This window comes from Cinclus cinclus, chromosome 4 (assembly GCF_963662255.1).
Source record: "Cinclus cinclus chromosome 4, bCinCin1.1, whole genome shotgun sequence".
NCBI lineage: Eukaryota > Metazoa > Chordata > Aves > Passeriformes > Cinclidae > Cinclus > Cinclus cinclus.
Genome location: NC_085049.1, coordinates 55542772 through 55555253, shown reverse-complemented (window position 1 = coordinate 55555253; position 12482 = coordinate 55542772). Strand labels below are relative to the sequence as shown.

Below are 12482 nucleotides of genomic sequence, written 5' to 3'. Positions count from 1 at the left end.
TCTGCATTAGTCAGCAGTGAAATGCTCATGGCAAGCAGGATGCCAGTGGCATCGTTGTCCTGACAGCCTGGTAGAGAGATTTATCTGTACCTACCACCCTCACTGTAACTGGAATGGAATGGAATGGAATGGAATGGAATGGAATGGAATGGAATGGAATGGAATGGAATGGAAGTAGCTGCAGCTGCCGGCTCTGCAATACCAGAGCAAGGTATTATTTACACCTTAAATAATACCTTTAAGATATAATTTATACTTTGCAAAGTATAAACCTTGCAAGGGCAGGTTTATCTACAAGCACAGGGGCCCTGGGTGCTTTCACTCACACAGGGGATAAGAAACCCATGCAACCAGCTCCTGGTAAAACATTACAGGGGCAGTCTGGTAATGTTTTCCAGTAGGGCAGGATTTACTGGTGTTCCCAGCACAGAGGCAGGAGGTAGACCATGCTGTTGTTGAAACAGAGGAATAGCTCAGAGCTGAAGTCATCTGGGTTTATCACTTTGCTCCTGACAGCAGGTGGGCTGAGCACTGTAATCTTCTCCTCGCTGATAGAGCACAGCCTGCTCACAACTGCTCAGCACTTTGATAAAACATATACTTGGAGGTATTTTGCAATGATGAACAAGAAAAGGTGAATAAGAAGTGATGGTAGGTAAATAAATGTGATGTGTCTGAGGTGCAGGAAAACATATTAAATTGGGGGGGAGAGGAGGGGGGTGGTTTGGCTTTTTCCCCCATAATTAATCCTCTCCAAAGATGTCATATCTGATTTGTTCCCGTTTCCCTTGTTTCAGCCATGCAGCTGATATGGTATCAATCAGTGTGCTGCACCTCAAAACCACTTTCTTGTCTCCCTCCCCTGTTCCACACTTCCTCCTTTTCCCATGCACAAACACCACAACACACACTCCTGTGTTTGTACCTCTGGCTTATTTCATTTATGCTTTACATAGTTTATTATCAGTTCCACTGGTGAAGCCCCAGTGTGCTTTAACCTCTGCATGAGTGATCCCTTCGGATAAGCTGTCTGCAGCTGAGGCTGGAACTTCTTCAGTGCTTTTCACATTTAAAAAGCTACATCAAGAGAGCAGCCCCACATAGCAAAGTGCTGCAGTAAAGCGCATACATGAAAAGATGTGAAAATTCTGTTTATTTGTAACTACTTGTTCTCTTTGTGATCTCAGTGCAGATGGAAGAGATTGGTTAGGGTTCAGTGGTGACATCTTATAGCCCTGGAACACAAAAACCTGTTTTATATGCCCAGAACCACACCACATCAAACCAAAATCATGGGGACAATCAAGCTGCTTTGTGAGCAGCATAGTAAATGCAGCTTGCCTCAGCTTTGTGCTATATAAGCCCCAAAGCGTCACTGCTCACTACCTTCCCACAGTTTCAACTTTTCAGCCTCTCACAGATCATTTGTGTAGCCTTCCCCTCCCCCCCAAAAAAACCCACAAAAAACAAAAAATCACCTTCAAAACATTTAATTTTTCTAACTAGCCCCAGTAGAACAGGCAAGAGGTGACACAAAGCACATGTGCCTGCTCACAGCTGGCTGGTGCCTGTGGGCTGGCTGACCAGCACATGAGCCAATGTTAGCTTTCCCCTCTTCAAGGACTTTGCAGTAGCATATTTTTCTACTCTGGTGCCACCAGTGCTCATGGACCAGGTAGGAATTTCATGTATTTGACACCTCTAGCTCCAGTTGTATCAGAATTGAGCAGAGGGGTCTTCAAAATTTTCAAGGGAGGGTCTTCACTGCTCTAACTTGTCCTCTCAGCAAAGGCAACTTGAAGAACTTTTCCACTGCCCTGGTAGAGGATAGTAAGTGCACAGTAAGGTAGAAAAGAATTGTATAAGAATCATGTGGGAAATACTTGAGTGAGCATTCACACTGGATTTTAATTTACAAGCACACCTTCAGGCTGATGGAGAATGGTGCTCATCTTGCATTTTCAGAGCTTCTAGATGTGTAGCAAGACAGCCCCATGAAAGATCTGAGTGCAGCTGCAGTCTTGCTATTTTGCTGCTCCCCATTTACCTAGAATTATTTCTACCCTATAGCCATCTCTTTATATTCTGAAGGTTACTGGTGAGAAGCACCTGCTGAAGTTATATTTGCTTAGGCTATTCTGGAAAGGCTTACTAAGACCTTACTCAGATATGGCACATACCTCAGCTTACTTCAGCAGTGATCTCCTGTTGGTACCTCTTCAGAGGCTCTCTTAGAAATGTTTTGGATCTTGTTTTCATTCTTGCCTAATTATGCTGGAGACAAATGTTTTCAAAGGTACTGTGTGTGTGTGTGTGTGTGTGTGTGTGGACATTCCCTGTCCGTTTATTCCAGTGAGATAAATTGGCCCTGATTGCTTTACTGTCTGAACATGACTTTTCTATAGTGCCTTCTGGTTTTCTTTTCTTTGGCCACATTACTGACTCTGGGTAATATAACATGAAAGGATTGTGGATGGGCTTTTACAAACAAATCAGCTAAATAGCTATTAGAGGATTAACAGCAATACCATGACCGGGAAACACATCTTTAAAATGCTGATAATATCAAGAAGCAAATGGATTTGTAATTTAACAGCAGTAGAGGGAAGACTTCAGATGTCTGTTTTTTTCAAGATTCAATAGAAAGATTAAAGTGTCTGCTTTTGGTGTGCAAGAGTTAGATAAAGCTGTAGTATGGTTACCTACAGATAGCAACATTCACCTTTCTTGTAAATAGTAATTGTCCCATGTGGAGAGAATTCCTCTGGTCAACACTTTTGTTAAAACTTTAATTTTCATGGTGACAAGTTGGATCATTTTCTGCTTTAAAGTTTGATAATGATACACTTTAGAAGCTTTGAAAAAAACCTTTGCATAGACAGAAACAGCTTAATAAAGCTTTTGAAACATGGCATTCACTTTAAACCTTTGCTGATACCTGGACAAAAGCACCAATGCATATTTAGGAAATCTTGTTTTCTACTTGCATGTGCTAAGATTGCACAAGAGGTTTGCATAACAACATGAACTGTGGGAAATAAAAATGTACCACTTTCCTCAAGAGAGGGGTTCAATCTGTGACAGATTTTCCCCACAGAAAGCATTTCCTTTTCATCCAGAAATTACTTTTTTAATATAAAATTAAATTAAAATGCATGTGCCATTCTGGTTTTTGCATCCTCAGCACTGAGGTTGGATTGGGAGGTATTTTAAAGATATCTCCAGAGTTGTTAAAGATGTATAGTCTATAAAAAAGACAGCCTTATGCAATGATGGCCCAGGGTGGGATAATTTCCCCTCCATTAGATGGGAGCACTGAGGAACATTCCACCTGAGAGATGAAATAGGCAGAGTCACAACCTAGTCCCCTTCTCCTGCCAGCTGCTCATGGAGAAGGTGGCACAGTGCACCATGTCTCTGAGGTTTGGGAATTAACGATTGAGGCTCCTGGATCTTTATCTGTCAGGGTCAGACATCTGTGGTAGCAATCTGACCTAAAAATTCATCTGTGGACTTATCTGACATGTCCTGCCCAGGAAATAATGGTCACTCTGGCAATTTTTATTTTTAATGGTTTGGTTTGATTTGGCTATTTATTGTCAGTATATCATGAAGATGCTTTTCATCTTCAGAGTGCTTTCCAAAGAAGTATATTTCACAGAATTTGCCTCTGATACTCTGAGGGAGGGCATGTTTTTAATAGATGACAAAGATTTAATCTCTGCTTTGAGGGAGAAATGCAATTCAGGCTTACTCACAGAACTGCCAGCATCAGTTCCACATTTCCAGAAATCTCAAAACTGAGTCAGAGAGAGAGACAGGTTGAATATCTTGCCAGAGAAACACAAAGGAAAGAAGAAAATCCAAGAAACAATGGAACCCAATGAGACCTTTGGACCTCTACATTACTGTCCTTTCTTGGGTAAGAAATACAAACTCTGCACAGCCAGAAATGAGTACATTGGCTCTGGATTTGAACTGTCCAGGTAACTAAACCTCAGTTTTTGTGTCTGGCAAACAGCCTCTGCAAAAGTAATAGCCCTCAGAGAAACAAAATAGTCACTGGAAAATGGAGCTGTCTCCCATGTAAAGGGTAAAGAACAGCACCTGTGACTGCCATGGACACAGGAGCTAAAAGTGTACAGATGTTGAGAATAGTCTTTTAGAAGCAGAAGAGTATTTTTATACCAAATAATTTTTATAAGATGCCCAAAACACAAACCTGCTCCTTTATCTAAATTTTAAAATCTAGATGAAAAATTTAGTTTTATAGGTGGCAGTTTGTATTTATTCCCTTTCAGTTTTCTCTATTTTTTCCTGAAAAGTTATTATCCCTGCAACCACAGCTGTCCTGGTTTTTACTGATTAAAAGTGAAAAAGACACAGGCAGGATTTATCACATTTTTTTATTTAAAGGAAATTTATGGACACATTTTGAGGTATTTGATCAGTATTTGTTCTTATTTATACATGAGTATTTTTTCAGGTGTTCAGTCAACATGACAGAAAGGAAAGAAAAAAAAGATACAAAAACATTTCATCAACACAAGACCAAAAAACCAAAAGTTTGAAAAGTGTGTGGAAAGTGGAGGGCAAGAAGTTTACTCCATATTCAGAATGGGATTTAAGCCTTGGAGAAAGGCAGATTTTAAAATGAATTGGAGAGAAGTTCTCATTTTAAGTGGATGCAATCCAAATTAAAGGTATTCCATAGATTTTGAAGTATTAATTTTAAAAGCTGTGTCCTTAGAAAAAGTAATACATTATTCTGAACAAAAGAAGAAATACCTACATTTTCATGCCGATGTAAACCGATATATTCAATGCTTCCCTTTTTTGTACACATCACTGTCAAACCATTACAGGTTATATTTCTAAGCATATAATTTCTGAACTGCCAAAGGCACAATCAAGACTATTTTGTCCATGAACTCAGATTTCAGAAAAGTAGGAAAAAGGCTTTAATTTTTTCAGTTTCTTGAGTGAAGCTTTGCTTTTGAAGGTGCAGTTTTACGGAACTCTGTTTCCCTCTTCCTAGCACTGACTGGAATGAGTGTCCAGCTCTATCCTCCTGAAAATTATCCTTAGAATAATCACCAAAGAGACAGTGTCCACAGTATGAGCTGTTTCTTTCACTTCAAAAGATGCTTTAAAAGAAATTAATTTCCAAGTATAGCCCTTTTTTATTTGAAAAATTGTTGTTTCATAAATAGAAGCATTTCTGTGAGTTTTCTGAAATATTTAGGGAAATATATTTTAACTAAATCTTACCTTCCCCAGTCCAAGTGTTTGCAGTGCAGTGCAGTGCATCTCAGGTTAGCAGTCAGGAAAAACAGACAGTAAAACTCACTGGACAAAGCAGGAGAAAGGGGAGGGGAATTTTCTGAAATGGATTTATCTGGTTTTACTGTCTCAAGTGAAAGGCAGAAGAAAATAGAACAGAATAAAAGCTGAATGAAAAGTCAAATGCAAATATTGCTCCAGTTTAACAAACAATCCAAAGGAAGCTTAGTAACACAGCTGAAGCAACCTGAGAGATATCTGTTTGTTTACAAATCACGTTTAAGTTTTATACAGGGAACATTCAGAGTCCTTTTTTTCTGGTTGTTTTTTTTTTTTTCCCCTCCCTATCTGTTTCTCCTTTCCCTGACATTAATTTTCATCAGTAGAAAATTCCCCAGGGTTTGAAATAGTTTTTCAGCCAAACTTGAAGCTGTCTGTGTCCAGAGAGGAGACCTAGCTGCCCGTCTCCTCAAATTCGCTGTAGGGGGATGATGCTGCAGAAGTTTTGGACTCTCCATCGCTGTTGCACTCCCGGGGGGAAGCCTGGCTGGGAGCTCCCGGGCGCTCCTGGGCAGAGAGCGTTTCCTTAGTGTCAGAGCCTAAGGGATGGCAGTCCAGCAAGCTCTGCAGGTGTTTGATGTAGCTTATGGCAGCTCTCAGGGTCTCCACTTTGCTGAGGCGTTTGTCGGAGAATTCCTTGGGCAGGTGCTCCCGCAGGCGCGTGTAGCCTTCGTTCACGCAGCGCACCCGCTGCCGCTCCCTCTCGTTCCTCTTCCGAATGAAGGCAGGCTCCAAGGAATAGTCATAGATGCCCATGTAGCCGGGAAACGGGACGTAGGAGATGCGGCCTGTGTGCCCACTATAGGCTTGCTCCCAGTAAGATGGGTCCAGGTGGAAGGGAACCCCAAAGGGCTCTCTCAGGGGTACCCCAAGGGGGTGCATGTGGCTGTTAGCCAGGGACACAGCTCCTGGAAATGCAATCCTCTTCAAGAGTCTATCATCCTCTTTAGTGCTGCCCATGCTTCTTTGTTTTCCTCACCAGTGAGAGGTTAGCCCGTGAATTTGGCTTCCAATGTATTAATCCAACATTTGTATAGGTAGCCTGCCCCACAGGCTGCAGCTTCCTCCTGTGGTGTATTAAAACTCGGATCTCAAAGCAAGGCTAACAACTCAGGAGGTCCACACTGTGCCTGGAAAGCCTTGTTGCTTCTATAGGTGTAGGATGCCAGTTAATGGAAGCTTTGAGGACCATCGCTTCACAATTTAAACCCTTCTTTTCCTGTGATCTTCATATTTCAAAAGATAATAAGAGGGTTCCTGTGTATTCCTTTTCTCTCCACTTGAAATTATGACCATAAGAGTTAATGCCAAACATAAATAATCTTCCAGGCTCTAAACACTTCTCATGTATTGTAATCCATTATATCGTTTGATATAATTGTCTCCAAAAGATGGGTAATTTGCAAAGTTTACAGGGATCTTCAAAGTTTTGGCAGAACTCCTCGCTCTCAGGAACCAAGGATCTTCTGTCATCTAAAAAACTACCCAAAGGCTTTTCACAATGAAATCCAAAAGACAACTGCAAGCTTTGTTGTTTCGGCTGCTCTGGTCTAACTGAACCAGCTCACAAGCAGTTTGCAAAACTTATATGGCATATCTGTAGCTTTCTGGGGAAGATGAGACATCTTCAAAGGAAAGAGTGCTCTCTTGTGGTTGCAAGTCTTGTCAGATCAAGAATGTACTACGTGCAAACAAAAGAAGAAAACTGCCTTCTTTGCCCTTAGAGAGGTTTTATCAAGAAGTGTGAGTTTCACAAATTGAACGTGAGCGTTTTGGCATTTTCAAACAGTTTTCAATGTTTTGTGTGTTTCTGCTCATTGTAGGAATGTTCTGGTGATCCCTATGACAACTTGCCTCAGATAAACAAACACAAAGGTGATGTCCTGATAGCCCCATGTGTACCTATTACCAGATGTTTATGTGGATTTTGGCTTACCTGATGGACCCTACACACTGCTTTAATGGGAGAGATGAAAGTCCCTCTTGACCCTGCCAGGTCTGTGCTGTGCCCTCCAGTTTGCCTGCAGCTTGCCAAAGCAAACAGGTAGACAAAAGACAAGGACTTCTGGCAGTATAAAGTCCTGATGTCCTTGTCCGTGCCTTTCCTCTGAGATACCCTGCTGTGTAAGGATCTTCCTCTGCAGCAACTTGATGGTCTTTGACTTTTCCCATGTTGTTCAAGAGCTCCATGGTTAAAGATTTTTGTTGAAAATGCATTTTCACAGTTAATTGAATCTCCTTTTTTGGCCATCATCAATTTGGGGAATTGAATGTTTGGTCTGGGAGAGCTGTGGGAAGCGACAGATATGAAAATGTACAGGTATGTAGGTAGGCTCTTTAAAATTTAAAATTGTTCTTTTGCTCAAAGTGAAAGTTGCCGCCCTGTTCAGGGTTTCATGCGAAACTGCCTCAGAAGTGTCAGCAACTGAAACAACATTCTCCACTCTGAAACACATCTATGCCTCTGCTGAGTTAGAAACTGGAAGCAATGATGTGAGTAGCATGCATTTTTGAGTCAGCCTTTGTATCTCTGCTGGCCTATTCTGCAGCTTCAAAAAATCCAGTGGTAATCTTCAAAGTACGATGAACGTACAGGCAGACCACTGCAGACAGACGTGAGTGAGAACAGTCCTGCACTCTGGCTAATATCAGAGGTAGAATCAGCACCAAAACGTCTCAAAACCCTGAGCAAAACTTACTGGGGAATGCCCCATGGTATGTACAGCTCATTTCAGATCAAATAAGTGAGAGTCATTCTGCCTTTTAAAAAATCTTTGGGAACAGTTGATCAGGATGGACTTTTCAATATTACTTGCACTCCAAACTCCATTGTCCAGAAATGCTTTCAGAAATTAATAGTTCCTTCACTATAGCACTAGGCTAGGCCAGGACTTCTATTTTTCTTAAAGAGAATGTTGACCTCTAAGCAAATACCTGAAGTAGGCAAAGGCCATTTGATCTGTGCTACCATTAGATTTAAAACACTGCTCTCTGGCAGGATTCCTGTAAGGAAATGGATGCATGCCTCTTGGGGGGGTCAGCTGCCAGATCATTTCACAGCTCTCCGTGACCTTGCCAGCAGCCTGGCCATGTTCAAAAGGCAGGGTTATGTTTCAGTTCTGTCATGCAAATACACTGTGCCCTGCTACCAGACCTCTTTTCTATGTTTACTGTAAATGCAGGCCACCAGCACTTTCCAGAGTGTCAGAATTGCACCTGTGCGAAAGACATCTGACAGAAAAACCCACGTTGCTAATCCTTTCGAGAAATACATGAAGAAAGATAACAGGTAAATGTTAGTTGTTGGCCTGAATTATTGAAGCTGATCTCATATCAAACCGACTCTGAAGTCTGAATTTGTTTGTGTGCAACAGAAATGAGAAAATATGCCATGGGTTTTTGATGAATGTGGTATCTTGTTGACAATCTAATGTCACTTGCTCGGAAAGGGATTTGCCCTTGGGCAGAGAGCCAGAGCAAGGCCAACACATCTTACATCCCACTGCAGGTCCTTGTTGAGAGCGTGAGCAGGATTAAAGCAATTTATCATTCCTGTACTGACTTCTGCACAAAGTCTCAAGTCTGCACATGCAGACACAGTGAAAGTAGCAGCACTGGACCACCAAAGGGAAAGGCTAATACTACATGAATAATGTTCCTGTTTTAAGACAAGCTTTTGATCTTCTTTCTTACACTGTTTCACCAACTAAATCCTCTTCACACCTTTGTCTGGATGAAGCTTTGACTCCAGAATGCAGTATCTGCCACGCTGATACAAAGCAGAAAGGCCTGGTTTGCTTTTCAGGCAGTACAAATCAGGTGTTCACTGCTCTACAGTGGCAGAGCCAGTGCTCTTTACACACATATTGTATGTTTAGCTTTTACTTAGGTTTTGGGGTTTTGGTTTCATTGTTGCTTTGTTTTTTTTTGTTTTGTTTGTAAATACAAAGCGTAAGCGGACTGCTGGGAGATTCCTTACGCGCTCCATCATCTATGGTATTCAAACAGATTCTTTTCCTTTTCTTATACTTCACTATAAGCACTTAATTACCCAGCCAAAATTAATAGAAAATACTGTTGACATACCCAAAAATAAAACATTTAGGCATCTTCTTTCCAGATACAACTTAATTGTGTTTTTAATTGCATATATCCTAACACAGTATCTGAAAGTATGTAATTTTTGTACCAAAGAACCCTCAACATGTTCCCCCTCCCACATGAACCATAACCATGAATTACACAACTGACATTACACAGTTATTTGAATTACTTTGAATTATTCAAAGAAACAATTCCTCTTTGACCCTGTGTCCCACTGTGTATGAAAAGAAAGTAATTGGTGGAAATATTGTTGTAGAAACACAAGAGTCAGCTGAACATATGCAAGTCCACTAACTTCCCAGTAACCAACATAACAGACCTGCTAGCTGTTTTATCTGTGAACATATTGCTGAGAAGGAAGAAGAAAATACACTGGGAATTTAAGATTAAACTCTCACAACACATATGCATTTCTTGTATTGAAACTCTCATAATATTGTGTGTTTCTTATACAGTACTGTGCTGTAGTTATGCCAAATTCTAGTATCTATTATACATACCAGAGGTCGTCTAGGCTGCTGCAATTTATTAACAGGTAAAAAAATATGTAATTAATAGATTCTCTTGTTAACTGCTCTCACAGAATCATAGCAATAACTTTGCTTGAGACTGAGGTGCAGAAATACAGGATTGTGTAGGTGTCTGTCTTCTCCTGTTTTATCTTTAAGCATGGGTCATCATTTCCAACCCTACACCTAGAAGTGAAAGCTGCACATAGACTACCTAGGATTCATACTGTGATTATCACCAAAATATTGGCCTGCAAAGTGCTGGCAAGCCAATAAAAGGTGATGAGAAATTTGGATTTTTGATGGTTAAAATGTCCTTTGGGCATAATCTTCATTCCAGTGTTATTTTGCTTGGTGTGAGAAAGAACCCAAGGGCAGGTTTGCAATAGCAGAAGAGAACTAATTGTACCAAGACATGGGCATGGCCCAGAAGGGACTTTGGCTCACACTGCAGGGAAGGACTGAAGCATGTTTACTGCATCTCTTTCCCCTGTGGTTTCAGGGTCTCCCTTATTTTTCTGTATGTCTCCAGGATCTGAAGATAACTTGAAAAATTGCTCAGCAATTTGTTCCTCATGCAGCAAGTACCGCTGTAAATGTCAATAAACCAGGCTTTCAGGAGACACAGTGCAGTTGTCTTATCAAAACACTTCACATATAATAAAAGTGTTTGGTATATAAAAAAATACCTTCCCTTGCAGAAGAAACAGTTCCCAAATGTGTTTTATCACAATACCTTGGGCATGCACATACATCTCTGTAGACAGAGATTAATTTCCCATTCAGTGACACCTCACATTATCACTGGCTTCCTTTGATACTTCTGCTTGAAACTGGTAGTTAAGATATCACTAGTTCAAGGGAGTAAAGTGACTACAGAAAAAGCAGGAATCTCAGAGGGCTCAGTCTTGAAAGTAGGAAAAAATACTCTTATCTACATATGACTACATCCAATCTGGCTCATAGGCTCCAAGTATCACTTTCAGCTCAGATAGCTGAAATAGTGCAAAGATTTCATTGCCAGGGCACTTCTGCTGTAGAATTACAGTATCATAATTGGAATTAAGACAAATGAGGGCATGGGATAACCTAGCATTGGAGGACAGAACTGAGATGTACTGAGTGTGACCTTGGAGTTTTAAGGATGAGGACTGAAAATGGAAGGTCTCCTGTCACCTCCTATTAGGGGATGCAAAGTGAGGAGACAGACTTCTGGGCTTGTAGTCATTCACTGTAGGTACTAAGAAAGATGTGAAGCTTTAGTACCAACATATCGAAATGTGGGACTACACACACAAAAATGAAACAGACCTAAAGCCCCCATCACAGGATTAGCAGTCCGTAAAAACCTGAGGACTTGGTGAGTTCTTTTCTGACTTGCTGAGATAATGTTTGTGGGCCAGTTGGGACAGTTAGTCATGATTAGGGTAAGGATTGTTTGGTTTGGTGGAGGAGAGGTTGTGGGACATACGGTAAATTACATAAAGTCATTCTTTAGGTCATGAATGACAGAGACCTGGACTTACTTTGCCTAAATGTACTCCTTTAGATGTCAGATATTTAGACTAAATCCATTATGCAGGTCCCAGTCTCAGGCCATAGACACAGAAAGGCACCTCTAAAGGGAATTCTTCTCACACATCTTGGACACCTACGTCAGGATGGGATGAAGCACTCTCTGCAGCAAACTATTTCCCTCCTTCAGCTACAGAGAGACCTTGAGAAACAAGTGTATAAACGGTGTTTAACTTTCTGACAAAGCCAAAGGAGGAGAGTACGTTTGCACCACCAGAAGAATAGACAGCTTTGTACTGAACTAAAACGACCTCTACACATTTAGGCTCTTCAGATCATGGAATGATCCTTACAGATCCTACATTTAGGTTCTTTAGATCAAAACAGAGAAGACAGAAAAACACTTTGAACTTCCTCCTGTGAAGACCTCCTATCGAGGGACGGCTCATTTAACGAGGCATCACTTAAGCGTCGGGCACAAGCAAATTACGGAACCCCATCACAGTGTTCCAGGGAGCAGCCGCTCGCCCCTGCTCCCTTTGAGCAGCGTACAGGACGACTATCCACGTGTCGCAGGCGAAAGCGAACTACAGAACTGCTCGCACACATCCGGACACCCCTTTGCCTTGCCACCTTAGCCAGAACTGCACGTATGATCAACCACAACTGAACGACGATGTCCAGAACGCAGCTGGGCACCTACGGGCTGATGGTACCGGAGGACACAAAAAGCTGACGGTAAGAGATACGAGGATGTAATGAGAGCGCAGTGAGAGAGCGGGGCATACTGGGCGGGTATACTGAGCGGAAAACCGGAGCACCGCGCCCTTGTGCAGGAGGCGGCGCGGGAAGCCTCGGACAGCGTTCCCAGCCGGGCGGGGAGCGGCCGAGCCCCGGGGCGGTGCCGCCGCTTCCTGGCTCCGGCTCTCGGCGGCGGAAGCGGCCCCTGCCCCGGCTCCCTCCCTCCGCCGTCCCCGCCTCCCTCCGCCGTCCCCGCCCGCGCCGGGCCCG

At 42.1% G+C, this 12482-nt stretch overlaps 1 protein-coding gene across 1 annotated transcript; it reads right to left on the bottom strand.

Annotated features, from left to right (window-relative positions):
- Positions 1-5461: 5461 nt before the first annotated feature.
- ASCL4 (achaete-scute family bHLH transcription factor 4) lies at positions 5462-6303 on the bottom strand. Its single transcript, XM_062491284.1, has one exon. The coding sequence runs from the start codon at positions 6301-6303 to the stop codon at positions 5737-5739; it is 567 nt and encodes a 188-aa protein (XP_062347268.1). The 3' UTR covers positions 5462-5736.
- Between the last annotated feature and the right edge of the window lie 6179 nt (positions 6304-12482).

Coding starts and splice junctions, on each gene's coding strand:
- ASCL4 (XM_062491284.1), bottom strand. CDS start 6,303: ATGGGCAGCACTAAAGAGGATGATAGACTCTTGAAGAGGATTGCATTT.